Here is a 23400-nt window from a genome sequence, read left to right on the forward strand (position 1 = left end):
ATGAATGACAGTTTAGATATTAGTCAGGACAAGTGTCAGTCATTGTGCAGTTGTTTCTGTTTAATAAATCAGGGCCAGAAATGTTCAACTGACACTGAAATACTGTGGAAGACTTTTTGGTAGGAGGTAATCAACTACTTGAAGACATAGATCATTTTGAGAAGTGACTAATTCTGCACAAAGGAATAAAACTTTAAAAGGGTGTTTCTGGTTCAAGATGTTTCCTCTTGTTTGTGTCATTATTTTAACATCTAAATTGGGCCTAACTCCTGTGTCTGAAATGCTGCACTGTGAGAAAAATTAATGTACTGTAAAAGCGATCACTGTGTTTCCTCTTCTCTGCTTCCTTTCTGAAGCAAAAGAAGATGATTTGCATGGCACAAGTCTACTAAAATCAGGAGCATGATTAATACTATAACCAAGGAAGTTCAAACTGGAAAGCGAATATTAGGTCAGCTGTGTGGTGCAGGGTGTCAGCAAACACTGTGTGTTGTAATGATCAACCAGGGACATTGGGAGGTATGTAAAGGTACTGAGAAACAACCTAGTTGCTACGCTGTCCTGTCTAGAGAGCTGGTTGTTATGATACCACCTCACATACAGCAAAATTATTTTTCAGCTGTAGTGTGAATTAAAGAGCAATACTATCCCATGGCTTAATTACTAAATAGATTTCTTCTTGATAAAGGGTACTTAGAATTGTGGTTTCAGAGGGAACAGTGTCCCACTCAGAGGAACTGTGCTTCCTAGTAAAGAAAGATGCAGAGCTACTAGACCTTTGTGGTAAAGGGCCACAAAGACTATGAAAGGACTGGAGCACCTCTCTCTTGAGGAAAGGCTAAGAGACCTGAGACTATTCAGCCTTGAAAAGGCTTGGGGATCTTATCAATGTATGTAAATAGCTGAAGGAGGTATGCAGAGAGGACAGGAGCCAGGCCCTTCTCAGTGGTGCCCAGTGACAAGACCAGAAGCAAAGTGCACAGACTGAAACACAGGAAGCTCCCTTTGAACATCAGGAAACCCTTTTTCATTGAGTGACCAAGCACTGGCATAGGTTGCCCAGAGAGGCTGTAGTGTCTCCATCCTTGAAGAGAATCAAAAGCCAACTTGACACAGTCCTGGACAACCAGCTTGATTGAGCATGTTAGACCCTGGTGCCTTCCGGAGGCCCCTTCCAACCTGAACCCTTCTGTGATTCTGTGAGACATGGGAATATAGAGATAATACTGGTACTGCAATGTAAAGATAGGAAAGCGTATCTTTTATAGTATTTTCTTTTTAGTATGTCCATAAGTACTTTCTGGGCTTACACGTTGATATCTTCCTTGTGAATATTTTGGAGCTTATACTGTGGGACAACTAAGAAAACTCTAGGAACAAAAAACAAGCCCCTATACCCCCGAAGCACTTGGCTGTGTTCCTGTATGACCCATGCAGAGAGTCTTTGTCACCTATGGAGTGGGCAGCTGAATCTCCTCCAATTCTGAAGAGTTCCTTTTACACTGAGAAACCTTGCTACCAATTTCTCATATTGTTTATCGCTGCAAGTGTAATTTCTTCATTACAGTTATGTGCAATTTTATGCATTTTATAAAGGCTTTCTGTTTTTAGGTTATCAAATTAGTGTTTAAGTGTGAATTTGGGCATCAGCTGTAGTGACACAATAGATGAAAACAACATGGCAGAATTGTGCTCACGTTTTATGCACTGTACCATGGAAGTGGTTAGAAAGCTTCAGCCTCTGCTCTCTGCCTTCCTATTTAATGGGCTGTATGGAGATGAGCAAGAGATGGAGCTACTTTGTTGTGTTGTTCTGTTCTTCAGCTGCGTGATGACTGTAGCTGGTGAAGAAGTTAAGTGCTGACCTCCAATAGGATGCAGAGAAACTGCTGTTCTCAGTCTCTTCCCTGGTCTCCCCTGCAACAGTAACCGCCTGAGATATAATCTTTCTTTGTAGCCCAAACAAGTTGTTTCCAGTATACGCTGCAGGGAATTACTGCAAAAGCAGAGGAAGGAGAAACTGCATGTTGTAGGCTAGTTCACAAAGTTGTTCATCTTTAGACCTAGAGATCTGGTCAGAAATGGTAGGCTCAACTTCATTATTGTCTGTTGTTAGTTCATATCACAGTTTGACCTGATTAATCCTGTGCAAGAATCTGAGGGCAACCTGGCTGTCCAAGATACTACTCTGTTAAAATAACAGTAATCAGCTCCAAGATAGATACCTGAAACCTTAAATTTTTTTGAGGATTCTATTCTAAGATGTAGAGAAGAACATTGCTCATAGTGTGAGACATCATCATACATTCCTCAAACTTTCATACTACTGCTTGCTTCACATTTGATTTTTAACAGAAGCTGAAACTGCAGAGAAACTCACTTCCTGCCATGGTATGAAAGGTTTTTAGACCATGGAGTTCAGTGCATCTGGGCAGCTACTTTGGTGATGTGACGAAACAGAGCAGCACTTGAAGAGCAGGGTCTATGTTTTATGCATTTTTGTTCCTCGTGTGCACTGATTTGAAATGAATCATGATGCTCTGTGGCATCAATAATCCATGAAGAGAATTCTCAAGCAGGGCTAAGAGGAAAGTTAACAAGGCAAATGCAGCCATTATAGTGTATTTTATTAATGAACCACATCTTGCTTGCATTTCAGGTGTAAAAGATTCTCTTATTCAATAACCTCTGAATTAGAATATTAGTAATATTTGTTTTGAAGGTGTATTTTCTTTTGCAGCTGTTAGAAAAAAACAGTAAATAGTATCACAGAAATCCTTTTGTTACAATAAAAGACATCTAAAATGAACCAAGAAAACTTACTGGTACATCTCATTAGCATTAGAAAAGAAATTTGACAATACATAGATGAGCTGAATGTTAGTTGCAAAAAATGTGAATTTTATGTCAGATGTTCTAGATCTGAGCAAGAATTTCATTGCTTATCTATCTTCTTGAATTCACATTTAGGTAGCAGTCCTAAGTTCATTCAGCAGACCATAGTTCATTCGTATGATATGGCAAGCAACACTGTGACACAGCAAGCACTGGGTCTACACCCAGAGTCGGGTTCAGTTCAGCCAAGGCAGGTGTTAGTGAATAGTTCAGAGCCCCAGGCACTGTAGGAAGCTGGGGGATGATACCATAGTCACCCCTTCCCACAGCTCCTGGTACATTACTGGAATCCTTCTGCGATGCAGATTAAACCTTAAATTTGCTGTCACTAAAGCTCTTTGAGGTCATCAGTTTTCTCTCCACCTGAACAAAGGCTGCAGTTCCTTACCTGAACGTAAGAGTCTGCTTGCAAAGTAGATTATCTTTTTGGGCACTACCACAGGTGTTCTCATAGCAATGATAGGTGACCTGGCATGAGGACTAGGACTTTGTTGGGCTGGGGTGGTACAGATGCATACTAAAAAGATGCTGCCTGCTCCAGGTCCAGCCTAAACAAAGTTAACACTGGTTTTGCTGATAATGTGGGTGGGAAAGGTGACAAATTCCAGTTTTGCCAAGCTCTTAAGGTCCACTTTTTTGTGTGTGCTCATAGAGCTCATGACTGCCTTTCCTCAGGGTTTTGGTGTCCCATCCCTGCCAATACCTGATTTAATAAACTAATATAGAAGTAATCAAGATCAGTTATCTCTAGTGCTCCCACCAACTATTTACTTTGTATATTATGACCAGAGGGTCAGGGTAGACTTTTTTACAGCAGAAAACCTCAGTGTCACTGAGGCATTGCAGTAAAGCCAAGTTTCTGTAAGACCCTAGTTTGATAGATCTCTGTAGTGAACCTAAAATATTGTTACATAGCTACTGGTATGTTGCTCATAATTGCTTCACAGAAATAATGATATTGATTAGTGTGTTCAATAGAGACTTCAACAAATTGGGAGTGGAAATCATGCTCTGTTTTAGGGTATGGGATGGAATAGTAGAAATGATAGAAATAAACTTTCTGATTCTTAAGCAGAAAGAAATATATTTTATATCTTTTTCTCTAGTAGATATAAATATATGCCTGAGCTTTAGCAGTAGATTTGACCTGTAGCTGTAATTTTTTACTGTTAGGTAATTTAGAGAAATGTCTATGTTATGCTTTGACCTGACCATGTTTGGAAAAATGGGTTTAATAATTGTGCAGGTGAATATTTTGTGATTGACATAGTGGCTTTTCTCAGGTGATGATTCTTCTTCAAAAAAAGAAGATGCAGTGGTTAGAGCAATCACTTAAGATCTGGGAAATAGGTCCTTGCTTTGCCACTGATTTCTTTTGTTAGGATGATAGTATAAGGAAGCAGTAGATTCCAGTTTGGAGGTGGTGATAGTCTGCATTGTTGCTGTATAAGGCAATGAGTCTATATCATTGAGTCATGAAAGTTTTACCTCTTCTGAGAAATATTTCTGCTATGTTGCAATGGGTATGACGGGGTACAAAAGTTACATTTATATCCCTATCTCTTTCTTTCTTTCTATTTCTTTTATTTTTCAAATTAAATGACTACATGAGATAAACTTTAGTATCAGTGCTTGCTACTCTATTTTTAATACTATTTTAACATTTATTTAATGTTTGGAAAAATCAGAAAATTATTCTCTCTACTTTTTTTGTAACTAGACTATTACATTAGAAAGTTTGATAAACAAAGAAATGAACCACAGCCACAGTCTCCTTCACTTTTGGCATGAACTATGTGATAACAAGTTATCACATTTTAAATCTTGTGCTGAACACTGCAGGATTGCAGTCCTGGCAGCATATCCTTGTTGGTCACAAGAACACTTGTTTGATTGCACTTTCCCGTAATGCTCCATTTTGAGCACTGAGGGTTACGGAAAGGATTAGAAGCATGAGACTGGCATGCATAAAATAGCAAAAATCATGGGATTTAAAGATACTCCAGAATCTTGCAGTCAGTCCTTGGACGCTATTGGATTCTGAGAAAATTTAAGTGGACACTCATTAAAACATGTCTTGACAAGTTTTTATGCGCTACTTGTGAATGAAAACTTGGTATGAAGTAAGATCATTTGCTTGCTTTATTTTTTTTTTTTTTTTTAGATAACTGATTTCTAAATATGGGGAATGGATCATTTTTCACTGCAATGTTGTATCAGTTGCAAAATAAAAAGGAATTCTAGCATTTGTGCTACTTCTGGCACTTGTTTTCAGACTCTTAGCTATTCCTGGAATTTAACATCACCTGCTTTACAAATTCCTGCTAGTCCGGGTGCTGTGTGGTGCAGAGTGACTTCAAATGCACTGATTGTATTCCCTCTTTGTAGGTTACTATCACAATAGTACGAAAGTAGCTGTGAAGACCTTGAAGCCTGGAACAATGTCTGTGCAAGCCTTCCTGGAAGAAGCCAATCTGATGAAAACACTTCAGCATGATAAGCTCGTTAGGCTTTATGCTGTAGTGACCAAAGAAGAGCCTATTTATATTATAACAGAATTCATGGCGAAAGGTGAGAAAAACATTGGATCTGCAAGCAGTGTTTTAGGTGAACTCTTCTGCTTCTCCTAAATTAGTCCCCTTTCTTTAAAAAGGAAGGAATGATAGAGTTATTTTTTGAGTGCTCAGATATTAATCGAAGAAGAACCTATCCTTAAGATGGGCTGAGGCTTTAATTTTATGATCTATTGCTGCATTTGTGAATCTGAATTTACAGTTTTCTTAAATGCAGCATTTTTAATTGTTTCTGAATCAGAGGATAACCCCAAAATAGCCCTGGTTCCTTTGGACTCCCTACCTAACTTTTGTTTCTGGTATCATAGCAAAGCAATTAAAATATACCTTAGAAATTGCCTTATGTGGCCCTTGAATTGATAAAGGTGTGTGTAATAAGGTGAATGAGGTGTGGTCTTGCAAGGATGGCTGCACTACTAGAAAAGGACAACCTTTATAGAGCATTACTGCAAAAAATATGCAAGGTTTCCTTCTCAGATTGTCTTGGGTGATAGTTTTTCTTGTTTTGTTCTGTTTTCAAGCACTTTTGTGTTGAGGTATTTATTCTTCATGACTGGGAAAGGACTGATGTGAGTACTTCTACTAGACAGTTCCTGATGGTCCGTAGACCAGCATGTTTACCAAACTCAACACCACTAAACTGAGATGTGGTCTGATGGGAGTTTTCTACACCCAGGAAAATGGCTAAACTCAGATGTCTGACATGCAGACTTGGATGTTACAGTTGCTAAGTCATGTGAAGAGACTGTCTTATTATGGTCAACTTGAAAATACATCAAAACACTTCACTGCATCAATTTTGTGATCCATAACATTGGGGACTGGTGTGACCTTTCTTTTGGTAATAAGCTGCACTGACTTAATCTTTCTCTGTTGTAACAGGAAGTTTGCTGGATTTCCTGAAGAGTGATGAAGGAAGTAAATTGTTGCTTCCAAAGCTAATTGACTTCTCTGCTCAGGTAAAGTTTAGGAAATATGCTCAGAATTAGTGGGGTTTTATTTTTTTCATAGTCTGAAACTCATGCTGGGCAGCTTTATCTTCAGGGGGTTTTACATAAAAAATTAATTTTCAAATAAATTTTTAGCAAATAAGGTTATTTGAAAGGAGGAAATACATAAAAGAGGTTTCAAAGGGAATGTGTGAGGTCACTGCTGGTAACTTACCTCGATGTCGGTGAAACCCTGATTAGATGGCAGCAGTCCACATCTGCTTTCCTTTGTGGAAAGGCTGCTTTCAATTTGAGCAGCTATGTGTTGAAAGTGTAAGTACAAGTTTGTGATTTTGTGCTTAGGAGATTCCTTAAATGTTAATAAATGTGTCATTTTTTTACTTCTTAAGTTGGGTTAATTGGTCAAACGTCTCTTAACCTCAATTGACTACTCGGTTTCAAATTCTTATGTAAATTATTATGAAATGATGTTTCAGTATACTAGTATACGATTCATGAACCAGGATGATTGTTTCAAAATATACAAGTTATCCCATGTCATAAATGAAACCTGGAGAGAGAGACCCCAAGTGATTTGTGTTTCACAGCCTGGATCAGAGGGGCCCAGAGCCCAGTGTTTTGTCTTCGACAGTTACCAGCACTAGATGTCCAGGGAGGCATGTAACAAAAATAGAGTAATAATTGTGGTTTTGTGAGTTGTAGTTCATGTTACTAATAGGTAATTAAGGCATTTCTGTTAGGTTATTTTTAATCAATTTTTTAGGGTTTTTATTATGCATTGGAGTTTACAGATATCTGTACCCTATTGCAGTAACTTGTTGTAACTCACGAAGAAAGATGGGAAAACTTTAAAAGGTATGGTAAAACATTCAGGACTTATACCAAAAATTCACAATAAGAATATTATATAAATGTTTTATATAACCATTGATATACAGATAAATATAAGATTGGAAATATTTCTTTACCAAGAGGGTTGTCAAACAGTAAAATAGGCTTCTTAGAGAGGTGATCAATGCCCCAAACCTGTTTAAGAGGCATTTGGACACGCCCTTAATAACATGTTTTAACTTTTGGTTAAAATGACCTGAAGTGGTCAAGCAGTTGGACCAGATGATCACTGGAGGTCCTTTCCAAATAGAATTATTCTATCCTATAGTATATTGCATATCACGTGTTGTTATGTAGATGTTCAATATATCAAATACAGATTTTTATTTAATATAGGTTCAATGCAAGAGCAATTTTTGTTATAATTATTGGTTTTGTGTAGCTATAGGCTTTCTAAGTTTTATGAATTCTTTGAGTACTTTGTCCTTGAGAATTTAGTGGGATAAAAGCTTTGTAGATGTAGAAAACCTGCTGGATCCCAGGTCATTGCCTGAAGAGATGAATAACAGTGGGCAGAAAAGAAGAAAAAAAAGGGAGCTTTGAAAATAGTGCGTAAAATTCAAGGGAAAGAAGAACATCTGTGAGCAGTGATATGAAAGAAGACCTGAGATGTAAAGAGAAAAGCACATGTAGTTTCAGAGCAGTGGAGTTAGGGATGTTATGTTCATTTTAAATATTGTGTTTACAGAAATTTAAGGCTTAAAAAGTGCAATGAACTAGAGCAGAACTCTAACTGTGTACAACTCGGGTAAGTCACTTCAAGATAACAGGGGTCAGAGATTGTCATTTACAAAACTTTGAAGGTCAGGTCACTTGAAATGAACATCACTTGTCACCGTGATCTGACAGCAACCTCTCAGAGCTGATTCCTGCACTTGGCCTCGGAGGCCAGGACCTTGTGCTGCACAGGTGATGTGAGAAATCCCTCTTGTCACCTCTTTCAAAAGAAATTCCTGAGAGCGAGCTGTGCATTGGCTTGGAGTGATCCTGAAGGGGTTTTCAGGAATGCCTCCCTGAGCATTTCTGGCTGCAGCCCAAACAAAACTTTGGAACAGAGATAGCAGGATTTTTGTTGTGGAAAGAATCTGTAGAGTTTTTGAGCACATTTGTAAAGAGCCTTAATGCCATTGGGTAATAACAGGACTGTGTAGAATAGACTTGCAGGCTGCATGTGTGTGGTTCCAGACTGGAGATTTCCCTCTGACCAACACAGATGTTCCACTGGTCTTCTCTATCTCTGACAGTCTGAATGTTAATCGATGGGTCTTTAGGGTAAAAGATGGACAAAAATATTTTCAGACTTTTGCTAAGGTAGTGGCAATTTTACTGCAGACCTGTGGATCACTTTTCCAGAATGTAGGCTGTATATAAAGGAGAACACAAAATGTATGTAAACATTTTTGGTATGCCTATAGTTTGTACAAATGGAGCACTAATTTACTCTTACAGCAATGATGTTAAGCTCTCTTTAGAGCTAAGGGGAATGAAATTTGGAGAGGTATGTTTCAGAAGAGGTTAAAAATAATATGGAAGGAAGCTTGTGGTGAAGTTCTTAACATCAGGTTGTTTTTTTTTCCTTGGTGGACACACGGTTGAGCTCTTCATTACTGTCTAATCACACCGTTCTGGCAAGGCAGTTTGCCAGACTGTCCCAGCTTCTCACCAACACTGGAAATGCAAGAAATTGTAGCTGAGCATTAGCTTGTTTTTCCCCTCATACATCTGTGATGTTACATGACACAGGAGGGACTGAGAATGGGAGAAAGAGAGGGAAGGATGTGGTCTAGGTACTATTAGAGGGCTGAAGAATATAGTGCAGGTAGATGTACAGGAACCCTCAGCTGAAGTTGATTTTCCAAGTGTTATTGGAGAGCAACAACAGCTGTGAGTTGTTGTTTGCATTGCCAGGCTGTCATTTAGTGCTCCACTTGCTGAGCTTATTATGCCTTTGCCTTAAACAGTCTTGAAAAAAAAATGTGTTTACAAGAGGTGAAACATTCTGATTTTGAAAATGAGGACTGCTGAAATAATACCTTTTTAAAAGTAAGCCTTTTTCAAGCAATATAATCAAGTACATAATCAAATATACTCCTGCTCTGCTAAACTGATTTTGCTGTTAAGTTAGATGAACACACTCACTGATGGCCATTTTTGACAGAGATAGCTGTTACTTGGTTACACTTACATCTAATGCCTACTGTAACTTACAGCTGTGGATTCTGGATTTTGATGGTTTTCTTTCTGTACTAATGGTCATGATTTATGAAATTAAGTTTGTAGAAAAGATGGCAAAAAAATGCTTATTAGGAAGGTGGTCCAGCTCAGATTCTAAAGCAACCTGCCCTCTGACAGAGCTGAAGATATCTCTTGTGTTTTAATTAGTGCATATGAGCAGGGGCAGGGGGAATCTAGTGTTAGCTGTGCCCTGGCAAAGACAGTTTTATTCACTGGAGATGAAGGTTAGATGTCTCTGAAATGAGCATGTTTTAAAGGAAGATGAGATTTGCAAACAAAACTTCAGGAAGGTACTATCTGCTTTAGTACAGAGCAGAGCTGTGGCATCTCCCGTAGAAGTCAGCAGAATTCTCAGTATGTCAAACATGCCAGAAACAGCCAGGAATATGGAAAAAAACCCCCCAAGCCTGCCTCTCTGCCTGCATGGCCACTGTTTGTGCATGGGTCAGCAGCATGGCAACATCTTTGGCTGCTCTCATGGCTGCCTCACGTCTGGCAGGCATTACCTGGCACAGGTGATGAGTGGTTCCCAGTGGTTCCCCTTGCTGGGCTCTGCCTGCCAGCTCAGCCAGCAGACTCGGGGAATCCAAAGGTGCCATTAGCTGTTGATTCCTGGTTGCAAGACGGACTGTAAGCGAATTTCATTGCTTTGTCCATGGTCTACTGCCAGATCTTGCTAATGCAGCGGGCCAAGGCGGTCCACATGGACATTGCCCAAATTCTTCTTGGTCATTTACAGGCAAAAGCGTGGCTCCTTCAGCACTTAAGCAACTGGCAAACTCTGGATTTTACTAGTTGGTTTCTGTCTTGCCTTAGAGGAAATTTACCCAAAGAGCCTCCGGTTCTTTGTTTCACAGTTCTTGAATTTGTACTTGCTTCTGTTTGATGAGATCTGCTGAAAACGTATGATGGGAATTCAGAGAACCTTTTGTATGTGTAAACTCTTCCTGCTTCTTATGCAAATCCATTACCTTCCTTGTAGCACACACATGCATAGTGGCTGTGGTTAGGAAAATGATACCTGTTTTTACTGAACACACTCATGGTATAACTTTTGAACTGGTCAAAGCTTTGTCCTAAAAACAGTCTTCTTCTTTCCCATGCAGTGCCGATACTTTCATTAGTTCTTCTATGACCTACAGCTTCACTGGCAACTACTTTCTGCCTTCTAAAGCTACAGTGGCATTGAAATAATAGTAAACTTAGAATAAAATTAATAGGGATTTTTAATGCAGTGTTTTAATCCCTCCCGCCCCTCTATTTTAAGGTCATAGGGAAAAGTCCTAGATTACAATTAATTTTAAGTCTTATTTGGCATTGTGACATTTCTACTGCATATTCCTTTTCAGGTTTCTTTGATTTTTAATGATACCCTCTGATGTTCTAGTGCATAATTATATACATTACTTTAATAATACCTTTTTTCCCTGTGGGTCTGCTTTGACTACATAGCTACTTGACTGGATCAAGAGGAATATGATTTTGCAACCTTTCCTGACTTCACCTTTAGGATAAGCACTGCTGCAAACTGAAAATTTTTATTCCACCGATAAATCACTTGAAGATATGTGTCTTTTGCAATAGTTCTTCATAGACAAAGAGTCACATGAGGATGAACTCTCTTTTTGAAAACTCTGTGATCAAGAAGTGTGTTTTATTTTATTATGCGTTTGGACATTATTGAAAGGTACCTGAAAGGTACCATTATTGAAAGGTTAATCCTAGACCAAAGACAGCTCTGTCCAGATGAACAACATATCTGCTTCAAACCTTTCAAAACTGCAGACTGCTTTTAGTGAGGCTTCTCCCTAGGAACTGAGAGAATTACCAAATTTAAGGCAATGTGAAACTCGGGATATCCTCTGCTTAAAAATGCACCAACAAAATGCTTGTGTCCACCTAAGAGTTTTGCACTCATTGCCAGTCGGGTTTTTGGGATGCTCTGACTCACCACCAGCTATGGGCCTGGGCAGCCCATGTGGGCAGCTGAGAGCAACTCTAAGGCCACTGTCCCACACCTGCCATGACTTTTAGCTGAAGCTTTACAGTTACAGAGGCTGTCTTGTGGAATGATTTCTTTCTCCCAGAAGACCTTTCTCCCATTCTTGCCCTGTGTGCATAGTTCCTAGTATGTAGGGATTTGTTGGTTGATTGTTTTTAAAAGGATTTAATTTGGGTATTTCTAAAAGTGTGTCAGTAGTTCATTAAAGGTGATGGGGAATTGCTCCTTTCTTGGCAGTAACACTTTGTGCGGTGTAGGCAGAATCCTCTCTTAAAGGCCACAAAACATATTTGTGAAGCTCAAATTAGCTTTCCCATCCTCCCTCCTGAATAGAAGTTACATGTAGCCGAACAGTCTTGATAGGTACCAATGATCATTAAAAGACAGGGAAAAAGGCTTTAATTTTCTTTTGTTCACATGAATTTCTCTACCATTAAAATATCATTTGGCAATGAAAACCCAACAATTATCATTAGAGGTTATCACTTGGGCTCTGGCACCCATTCCCTTGATCAAAAAAATCTTAATTTTTTTCTTTCTTCTTTTCCCACAAGCAAAGAATTAACATGACTAGACATGTGAATTCAGTTGTCCAGTTGCTGCGTTTCCCCTCCTTCTCCCATTCAAAATTCCTTCCCATTATTCTTTTCCTGCTTTGGAATTTTTTGCATGCCCAAGTACTTGAATATGCATGGTTTCTTTGAATTTTTCTGATTCTGATGCAGTCAAAACCATTGTCCTGGAATTTTACAGAAATATAGTTTGTATTTGCTGAAAATGTAATGAATAATTTGTTTTCACATTCTTACTTGTGACTAATCAGATGACAACTTCGGTGAATCTAGCAAAAATAAGAGGAAATAAAATGGTCTTTCCAATGGCTTTTCTTGGTTGGACTTAGGAATTAAATATCATCATCACAAATGTCTCTTTTGTGAAGCGGTTCTTCACTCCCTAGCCAGCAGTTTGCCCAAATATTAAATCTGTGCAGGGAAGAAGGAGAAAAGTTGATTCCTCTGTGATATTTGATGTATTTTTGGTGATATTAGTGGACCTGTCTGCATTTTGAGTGTATTTTTGGTGATATTAGTGGACCTGTCTGCATTTTGAGTGTATCTACCAAGCTGGCTTGTCCAGCCTCAGCACTGATCTTACACCAAAACCTTCCCTTTCATCTCTCCTTCTTCCCAAACACAAGTAATGGCATGGGGAGGAGAGAGAGGCAGAGCAAGCTCTGAATTAAATACTGCTCTTCTATTGTGAAGCAATTATTGTGTAAGTGTCTAGTAAGACTTTCTGTGGCAATTATTCACCAGTAGCTGCTTCTTTCATTATAAAACATCTTACTTATTTTTAGAAAATGTGAAATGCAGGTATTCTTCATTCTCTTAATTGTTGGAGTTTCTTTCTGGTTTGGTGTGAGAACCCTCCCTGCGTTGTATGAGGGCAGTATCACACTGCTCTGAAGAATATATTGGTTTGTAAGAAGAGGTTTGCAGTGGAAGGAGGTGGGAGGGCAAGTGGCTCTATTTTTCCATTGCTTAAACCGAAAAAGAGGAACAAAGACCATGTGGTTTTGTGTTGTAAGTGTGTGCCTTTGCAGAAACCCTCGGGGACTTTTTAGAAACGGATAAGCAGAAGTGATGTTAATGCTTTCTTAAAATTTTGTCAAGTGCTCCTGCCTGCTTTACTGCACAGCAGAAATGAGCACCTCTGGTGCTGAGAAGGGATCTGTGTATATGTCTTCTCCTGAGGTGGAGAGGAAAGAGCCTGTGAGGAGGGCACTGGGGACTGGCACTGGCAAAGGATCCTTACTGCTTTACTGCTGCTTCACTGGCAAATCTGAGAGTTTGTGTGTTCCTCAAACCATGTGGTCAAGAGTGAGTGGTCTGTCACCCACCCATCCCAGAGAGGTACTTGTGGCACAGGTTGGACTGTGGTTCTTGCCTGGGAATGGCCCATCAACAGTCTCACAAGAAAGATAAAAACTGACAGCTCAGAAGAACAGGTTTTACTTCTGTTTTTTTCTTAGCTTCTCCTAAACTTTTGGACAGAATAGTCTACACATCAGTTTATTTCTCTGAGTTTAGAAACTATTATTTCAGTTTGGATTTTTTTTCTGATAAGTAAAATGTTTTTCTTTAGGAAAAAAAAGGCAATCTGGACAAATACTAAAACAATCATCCCTAGTGCCTATTTTGAGGACATTAATCCTCTTTTACTTGGTCTGGAAATCAGTTTGGGCTGCTGAAATGGAGTTATATTTCCTTATGGTAGTATCCGAAAACTGGCTGTTGCTAAACGCTCCTCGTGTATGAACAGGTACATGTTGTTGTAGAATAAAATAAAGTTGTTTGCCCTATCTTAGTAATTGTTTCCTGATTGTCCAGGCCTTTACTGAGTAAATAGAAAGCTGTTGGTTTTGGTGTTTTTTTTAACACACTCTGCTCTGTTGCTTCATCAGACCTTAAATGGAACATCTGTATCTTAACTTATTCATTCCTTCCATTTTCCTAGTACTTGGAAAATAAACCAGTTAGTAGTTTGGGAAAGAGAATATTTTAATAGAAATCTTAGGAACATTTTAATTAAGATTTTGTTTCAGGAAATGGCTCTCATACATGTCTAATCCTGCTAGCTGTTATTCACCCAAACAATTCTTTCAGAGCTGTTACTACTGTAAGCATAGTTTTACAGGACTGGATCTGCACATAGGTTTTCCATGGCAACCCCCTTTTCCTTGCTTCCATGTAAAAAATGCTCCAAAGACACCAATAATGAATAAATGGATGCGGCTTTGCTGATACCTTGGAAAAACAGACAGGTCAGAGCTGCTAATGGAGTTGTGTGGTGTCAAAATATCAAAATAGCTGTTCTTTTGCTTACAGATTGCAGAAGGGATGGCATACATAGAAAGAAAAAATTATATCCATCGAGATTTGAGAGCAGCGAATGTTCTGGTTTCAGACTTACTGATGTGCAAAATTGCTGATTTTGGACTAGCGAGAGTCATTGAAGACAATGAATACACAGCAAGGGAAGGTATGTCTTTTCATTTTTGTCTTTAAAACTTCAGCCTCTGGGAGGCAGTGAGGCTGTATTTAACAGTAACATGGTCACCAAGGACAGAAAGTCCTGTAAAGACTTCCTAGAAGCAGCATTCTAATGCCAACAACTTCTAAAAAGAATAAGGAAACAAATAACCTTTCTGTGCTCTCCAGGCTTTTTGATGAGTTTATTTTAAATAGATTTGAAAAACAGAGAAAAATGAGAGTACTTAACTGCACACAATTTTTTTTTTAATTGAAGAAATTAATTACACAGCCACAGCTTCCATCTCACAGAATCAAATGCCAAGAAAATATGATCTTTTATTCTCTTCACAACCTTAATTCCTAATTTCAGATAGGGAAAGGAAGGAGCCCTAGCAGGTGTAGTTGCTGGTAACAAGAAAAGCTTTAGCAGGACTGGTTCCCTTTTAAAGCTGCTTTGGGAGCTGCAACATTAATTTGCATGTTCAGCAGCACTGCTGCTACTTGTAGGGATACTGGAAGACTGGGTCATGTCCCTGTTCAGCACATGGATGGAAGCTAAGAGTGCAACAGGGTCAGGAATGGCAAGAGGAAAAACATGCTGTTAAAGATACATGTTTGGGGTTTGCCAGGTGTGTTTTGCTAATGTTGTCAAGGATCCTTTCAGGAAGTGCACAGCCAATTCGTTGTTGTGAATAGTCTTTATTTATGTTTCCATGCACAGATTGCATAAGGGTAACTTTTCAGAGTGAGTTTGTTGGCTTCTCATTTCAAAGACACTATGTCAGGTTTTCACACAGTCTGGATGGAAACTGGTAATGTAGGACAAGGGGGGAAGAACTAAGGTATGAGGAAGAAAGAGAACAATGCGCTACAGTTGAGATTAAAGGAAGATGAGCTATTCAGCAGTCACTGAATTACAGTAATTCAGTATATCAGAGCAAAGGGTCTGATTAAGCTAAGCAGTTTTCAGAGGTACAGACCCATATGTGTGTGTTTTAGTTATCTCTGAACATTGTGTATTGATTAAATTAACTTTTCACATTATACATTTTTTATGTTGAGTTTCTTTGATGTGTTTTCTGCCATTCATAAAAGTTTTCTAGCTTACCTGGTATTTTGTGTAAGAATGATAGAGCAGGCTAAAAAGGGCTTAGAGACAATCTGCTTATATTGCTTCTCATTGTCAAAAGAACTAATGTAGTATTCCCAACAAATGCTGCCTGAACATTTTCCATTTAACTGGAAGGAGTTTGCTTTTATTTGGCAATTTCTGGAATCAGTTAGTTATATACGAAGGACAGTAACCTAAGATATGATTTTTTTTTAAGGTATGTCTTGCTACTGCTTTTGCATCTATGGCTGAATGTGAAATGCATTCAAGTCTATGTTCAAGCCAGACTGACGTTATTTAAAATAGGGAAAGTTAGTTAGTCTTGTGAAGTTCCAGGTGATGGGAATTGTAAGATTGTTGCCTGACCACTGGGCAGAAGGGAAAAGAGTGACTGTAATTTTAGCAACAATTCACCATACCTAGGGATCAGAAGGTGCTATGTAACTTCCAGCATCTTATTTGCCCCTCTGACGCAGGACATGCAGTGTGGCAATGTGCATCCTGCAGCACATCTCTGCTGATAACTCTTGTATAGAAGGAATTTTGGTAATTTTGCTAACTTAGGTGTATCAAAGGCGAGTCATTTATGACCTTTTACTGACTTGATATTGAATGTTTAAATTCGCCTTTGACTGTTTGTGACTGTACTTCTTTTTTAGGTGCAAAATTCCCTATTAAATGGACAGCACCAGAGGCAATTAACTATGGATCTTTCACTATCAAATCTGATGTGTGGTCATTTGGGATTCTCCTGTATGAAATTGTTACATATGGAAAGATTCCTTATCCAGGTATGGGCCTGGGTTTTTACTCTGTATTTATACTTTGGTGTTAAAAAGCAAAGAAAATACGCAGAGAAAGAGCTGGCATCTGACAGTAAGTGACCCCAGTGATTTGAAAAATATCTTACAGGTAATCTTACTGCTTTGAGAACTTACAGTCACTGTACATGTAAACCACATGCCTCACTGGGGTGAATTTTAGCTAGGAGACTAAAGGCACCATGAACACGTAGCTGGTTTTATACATTCCAAAGGTGTTACATTTGCAGCAAATGCTGCATCGTCACAGATCTCTGCTTTATGAACAGAAGCACATTCCCACTGTGAGGATGCAGTGCTGCAAGTTCTAACAGTGCTGTGTAAGCTGATGGGGTTTTTTATAGGGTAATATGTGAAAGTACTAAGACAGCATGTTTTCACAAACAAATAGGCTGTAATAATTTGTCAGTGCTGGCTAATCTAAACAAATATGAAAGCAGACCCTAAGGCAGTGTTGATTTACCGCTAGGAATATTTACTGTTCGTTGTTCCATGTAGCTCAGGTATGAGGCTGCAGAGGTGTACACATCAATTGTAGCTGCATTTAGGTAGCTGTGAGGTGGTTATGTGCTTCATGTTTCATTTTTCATTGTGAAACACAATATGTGTTAATGTTTCCAGCACACAGACACTGCTTGTATGAAGGGGTTTTTTAATGCACATGAAATGGTGACATCTCAGGCATAGATGATTAATTCTGGGCAACAGACTGCATTCATTTAAGCTTACTGAGGTTATGGAAAATTGACCTAAATTCTCTCCTCTTGTGGGCAAATGGGGAAAGTACAGCCTTGCTCACCTGTACTGCACATATCATAAGATGGAGTAACTTCTGAGAAGAACCCTTGGGATCTTGACGGGAAAGGGAGAACAGATACTTCATCCAAGCAAAACTTTCCCAGTGCTTCCAGTGCTGCAGCTCTTGCTGTTTAAACAGTGAAAACATTTTCACTACCACTTCATGAGCAGCTGGAATTCTGCATCCTGAACTGCCAGAGATGGTTAAGAGGCAGACCCAATTCCCTCAAATGACTGAACACCTCTGGCCACAGGGAGATGGGACCTCCCATGAGACTCAGGCAGCAGGAAAGGGGTGATGGCAGCCAACTTTATGTTATGGAAGAACATTTCGACCTTCCATACAAGAGGTAGAGCCAAACCAGACATTCTCATTGCACTGTAAGGTTCTAGTCCAGGAAAACACTTAAGCTCAGGACTAGCCCCCTTAAACTTCAAGAGGTGATAGGGCTGCACTTAGCACAGCTAAGTGTTTAAACATATGCTCTGGGTTGGTTTGTAAGTAAGGGCTATAAAATATGTGATTGCATAGCAGGTCCTCCCAAAGCTACTCTAAAAAGCGCTCCTGTCCCCAGAAAGGATTAGGAGTTGTATGCAGCCAAGTTAACAAACGTTTCTTCCCACAGTCAAGATATCTTTTTTTTCCCCTGTTAGCACATGCCTATGTATCCAGACAGTTGCCTGTGCTTAGCCAGGCTCACAAGTTTATTTCTGGATGCCTTGAAAATTGTCCTTGCCTGAGCAAACCTACACACTAACCTGGAAACCAGCACTACAAAAATACAAAACCCAACCCAATACTTAATTCTGCAGCTAAGTCTGCTTTCTCTTTACCTCCATAAACCATATCATATTTTTATTTAGGAACAAAGTCAATCTGTACAGCAGACACTGTACAGCTGTAGTACTGTGGGAAAATATCTCTTCTAGGGCAAGTCTGGGCAATATATTTTTAAAATCTGGGATCATTTTTATGAGCACCATAAATAGTCCATGCACTGTGGATTCATTTGTCAACCAACAATTAGAAGGCTCTTGAATGCATATTGGAAGATTTTAATAGTTTGCAGGTATTGCTTGCATTAAAAAGGAAGAGGTATATATATTCATTTTAAATAGAAGTATAAATTGAAATAGCCTCTTAGACTGAAAGTTGATACTGAGAATCAGAATCACAGGAAAATAAATGGGTGACCCATTTACTTTATGTGAAGAAATATGACAGATTTGGGCAAATTACCCCAGCATGACAATAGTAACCTGATGATAGGTTGTAACCAGCAGCCACTGGAAAGAGTAAACTGATTTTTCACTTCTAATTGGAATGCTTCAAATTATTATTTTCAATTATTAACCAGCTCTAGCAACCAGAGAGTATTCAGCATAAAGCTGCATATGAAATGGTTTGAGCTGAAACTGGCAAGTAGTTAATACCTGTGAGGAGAATCTAGGTAAGCAACTTGGTAGGAAGCCTCTCTAATCAAGAAACTTGGAGCTTTTGTGATCTTTGTTCTTAAATTTCGAAAGCTGTTTCTCTTCCTAAGAAACTCAAAGCAATTAGTGGGACTATAGGTTCAGGAACTACCTCTGAAATATGAAACAAGTTTTAAGATTCTCTTAAAACTAATTTCCGGGTGATTATATAGTATGTCAAATACTGGCAGCATCCACACTTGCATTCCAGTTGTGTCTGCTGCTCTTCACAAGGTATGACCCTTTCTGTACAGTGGGACTCTTCCTTCGTACCACTGTGTTCACAAAATTTGCCAGGCTCCAACATAAGCAAATATGTCTTTGAGAAGCCTAACAGGTACTGCAGCATAAATTAACAGACATGTACTAAAACTTTAGAGCTAATGTCCCTTACTAGCATTCAAGAGGGTGTAAGTGTAATAAATATGCATGTGGGATAGATTTCTTTTACTAATTAGGATGTAGTTATGATGAGACAGTTAATTCTCTAGGCACAAAAAAAAAAAAAAAGAAAAGGAAAAGTTAAACAAGTAGCTATTTTGAGAATATTGCATGGACTGTGGGTAAGCATTTTTCTTTTAAATAAAACCCTAAACACGTGTAAGTATGTACATGACATATTTACTATAGGATACTGATGAAAGTATTTTAATTTTTTGCTTCTGAGCTCCAGTAGTTATTTAACATAGTTTTCTTGTGGGGCAGATGAAACACATGCTTTGTCTTTAGCATTTGGGATGTAGTAATTGGTCCTGCAGACACTAGATCTAAGCACAATCCTGTAAAGTACTTAAACCCAAAAAATCAGTCCCACTCTGCCCAACAGCAGCAGTCCTCATGTAGCAGCACACAGTTAACTAAGACTTTGCATAATATTAGTAACTATTTTACTGCACATATTATATAAAATCCCTTTCTTTAAGCTCAAGCAGTCAGATCACTGTTCTCTATAAAATGCTTTATTGACTTTCTTCCTGTATTTAATTTGTCTCTATATAGCAGTAATTCCTTATTCTGTGACAACATGCCATTCCACTACTTCAAAATACTTCTTTTCTGCATATGGGCAGTATTAGCTCAGGAAAACTTCCCTTCTCTTTCCAAAGAGGAACTGAAAATACAAAAGATGTGCCCAAAGTAAGCACTTTAATCAATACTCAGATTACACAGCTGATGGTATTTCTGGAATAGGCTAAAGCTAAAAGGCTTGAGCTGAAGTCAGTTATATGAACTATAGTTATCTTGAATAATCCAAGTAGTTATACTGGATAAAGTTGTCATTTGGTTGTAATTCAAATATGACCTTACCTGCCAAGTGGCTTAAATCACAGCCATAGTAGTCAGACAATGTATACAAAGATCTGCACAGTCTGCAGCAACAGAGCTGCACAGCCACCAAGTACTCGTGGGAGCACCACATCTGAATCTCACTGCTGACCTTGCCCAGAGCAGGACCCGTCCTGCATCCTCTCAGCCAAGCGTAGCTGCTCTCCCCACACCTCTGGGGAGTTGGTGTATGCAGCAGCAGTGACTGTCACACATGGACCTGACCAGAGGCAGAATTGCCTGAGAAAACCACGAGAAACTGTAGTCTTGGGTAGAACTGCACCACGTGGAACATTCAGCCTGAGAAGCGGCCAGTGGCTGTGGGTGTTTCTTGCATGGCCAGTCATCAGAACAAACAGCATTCACTGAGTACAGAAAACTTAGAGTCTGTGTCCCAGAGAAGGTAATCCTGGCACCATTACTCACTGGGTTGCGTTAGATTTGCACAGAAAGTGACAAGCCAAAAGGCAGGTTTCTGGGTAAGCCTAAAAAAGGAAAAGCTGGCCCTAGCATAGCTGACCTTCCAAGAGAAGGTGTTGAAATCATTCTGTGAAGCAGTCTCTCAAGGGTTTGATAAAGCGGGAGGGAGGCATGATGGGAAATAAAAAAAGTATGGAAGAAGATGATGGAGTCTAGGGTAAGACTCTCTCATGTGACATTAGTTGGCATGTGAGACTCAGGACGCACTTCTTATAGTTACAATTCATACTCTGAAAGAAAACCATAACAGGGAAACAAAGCAAAGCTCAGCACAGATGGCAAGATGGTTTTGCATGACAGTTACAGGACAAGGAACAAAGGAGAGGAACTTGCCTGTTACAAGTAAGGATTTTATGAGTGACTGTCTAGTATCTTGCAATCAGCAGCACTTACAGAAAAGCTGATGTAGAAGAAAATCTGAAAGTGTGTTACTACATTGGGCGGGGTGACTTGGCAGCAGAGTCCAACAGGTAGGCTGCTCTCCATCTCAATATGGATGGGGTCTACACCAAGCGGGTTAGTAACACTGCAGCTAGAGACAAAGGCTGATGCCAGGGTGGCCTTTTGCTGTGAATCTCACTGCCACTGAAAGCAGAATAAATGGTGGCAGAACTGGTCAGATGAACAGAACGGAGATGGTTCTGGAGACAAGAATTATGATCTTGTTAGACTTGGCTTTACAGACATTGCAACACTCAACTGCAGAAATGGAAATCTTCTCCCCAGGATTTTCAGAGCAAGTCCCTCATTGTGGTGCACACCTCAGCCTTGTTTATTGAACCCATGCTAGTAGCTACTCTTTAAAAGTAGCACTAGTCTTGTATTACTGGGTGAAGGTCTTTAAAGTGAAGTAAATAAAAAAAGTAATTTCTCTAGGAATGGAGATAATTTCATAAAAATTTTTTTATTTTTTTTTTTTGTTAAAGGTATGAGCAATTCAGATGTGATGGTTGCTCTTCAGCGTGGGTACCGAATGCCACGCATGGAAACCTGTCCAGCTGAGCTTTACGATATCATGAAAACATGCTGGAAAGACAAAGCAGAAGAGAGGCCAACATTCGATTATCTACAGAGTGTGCTTGATGACTTCTACACAGCAACAGAAGGGCAGTATCAACAACAGCCATAGAACAAAGAACACTTTTTCTATTGACATGGATCATTGGCACAGACTATCATTTGGAGAGACTGCTCAAAACCAATCACTTCATGAGTTCAGATGTCTTAACTGAGTGTGGAAGCTGAAACACTGAAGGAAAGAGTAATTCTGCAGAGAAATAATGTTTTTATTTGGTTAAACCAGTTCTTCTAAAAGTTGAATTTCTCCTTAAACGTTCTGTGTTTTGCATCTGTAGAAACATCCTAAAGCAAACAGGCTTTTTGGGGTGGGGAAGGAGAAGGAGGGAAAGCCATCAGGCCCTGGTACAGCTTGACTATGCCTCCTTAGGTTCTAAGTCATGCAAATATGTTACAAGGAGACCTTTATAAAGGGGTGAGAGGATCCAGGAACAGCTGTTTTCAAAAGAACAAGTCACGAAGAAGAACTTACAGATTTAAGACATGCTGATGTTCTTAAATAATCTTTTTTGAAATACAGCATATTGTGAAAATTATTTTTATATACTTGATTCACATTAGTATCTGGCATACTGTCACCTCTTGTAAGACTTTCTAAACAGATTTCCTTTGAGGAAGAGTTATGTATGTAATTCTTTACACAGAAAATAGTTCTGGTTTACTGCTGTATTACTCATACTAAGTTTAAAATCATTTTCAAAGCATCACAGATGCAGAAGTACAAGATGAACACCCGTGACAGCAGAAGCAGCAGCACACCTGGCTCTGTGTTCAACTTTCAGCTTCCCACAAGGCCAAAGTCATCATCTGAAGTCCACGGGAAAGCACAGGATTGTGAAGGAAGTTAACACTTTCATTGCAGTTGCTGAAACTGTTACCAGTGAAAATATTTTAATCTTCATTTTTAATCCTCTGTGATTATTCATGAATATTCCTTATATTTTTGCTGCTTTAATCAACTAACCTCAAATGTGTTTTAAAGCTAAAACTAGCTCTAGCACTATCAAAACCAATTTGTGGAAATATGCAATAGGATATCAAGTTACATTGCAGTGACACTGTAGTTTGTTGCTCTGTATACAAATCTAATTCTTAAAGTGAATGCAATTTGCTAAGCTCTGTATATTGAATTGTTCTATCAAATTACTTACCAAAACAGATGAACTAGTGCAATTGCAATGTAACTACCTTTTGTTTTTCAAAGTGACACTGGTTCTTACAACTGAAACCCAGTACACATCTTTGCCACCCTTCAGCCCAATTATTTAGGCAAATGGTACTTTGCAGAAGCTTAAAACCTTTCTGATAAAGCTTCAGTGTGCCTGCAGTTAAAGTTCAGCAGCAGAAATATTCATAGCTTTTCTTTTCCATTGGCTTCCTTCAGTCAAACTGTGCAGTTTAAGCAGATTATCAGTTAAATATGTAAATAGTTTTCTATTGTATGGTGATTTTTAATTTTAATAAACACACTTAATCTGAAGCAAGTTGTGTGGTAGTAATTTGAGATAAAACAAATGGTTGATGTTGTATCCACAGTGGTAGCTTCATGTGGAACAGGGAAACATCTGTTCATCACCACTCACAAGATTAGTGGATTCTGGTTTCCTTACAGCCATTCAGCCTTGAGAACCTGTAAAGGACCAAGCTAACCATTTTTGCATCCTTCTTGTGGTTTCTTTTTGACGTAGAGAGCATGAAGAGAGGAAGCCAGTCCTCAGGTATCCTTTAAAACA

The 23400-nt window shown here is 39.0% G+C and overlaps 2 protein-coding genes across 6 annotated transcripts in view; one reads left to right on the forward strand and one right to left on the reverse strand.

The window, feature by feature from the left end:
• Positions 1 to 23147, forward strand: part of LYN (LYN proto-oncogene, Src family tyrosine kinase) — a 51888-nt gene extending 28741 nt beyond the window's left edge. For all 5 annotated transcript variants that reach the window (XM_027638848.1, XM_027638851.1, XM_027638849.1 and 2 more), the window contains exons 9-13: positions 5284 to 5466; positions 6351 to 6427; positions 14435 to 14588; positions 16352 to 16483; positions 21517 to 23147. In XM_027638848.1, coding sequence (XP_027494649.1) covers positions 5284 to 5466; positions 6351 to 6427; positions 14435 to 14588; positions 16352 to 16483; positions 21517 to 21719 — 749 coding nt within the window. In that variant the 3' untranslated portion in view covers positions 21720 to 23147. The remainder of the gene's footprint in view (positions 1 to 5283; positions 5467 to 6350; positions 6428 to 14434; positions 14589 to 16351; positions 16484 to 21516) is intronic.
• LOC113945027 (kinesin-like protein KIF20A) overlaps positions 19740 to 23400 on the reverse strand; it is a 30532-nt gene continuing 26871 nt past the window's right edge. Inside the window, exon 19 of the mRNA XM_027638843.1 lies at positions 19740 to 19750. The gene's annotated coding sequence lies outside the window, so the exon portion shown is untranslated. The remainder of the gene's footprint in view (positions 19751 to 23400) is intronic.

The sequence above is a fragment of the Corapipo altera genome, unplaced genomic scaffold (assembly GCF_003945725.1).
Source record: "Corapipo altera isolate COAL_440 unplaced genomic scaffold, ASM394572v1 49, whole genome shotgun sequence".
Classification (NCBI taxonomy): Eukaryota; Metazoa; Chordata; class Aves; order Passeriformes; family Pipridae; genus Corapipo; species Corapipo altera.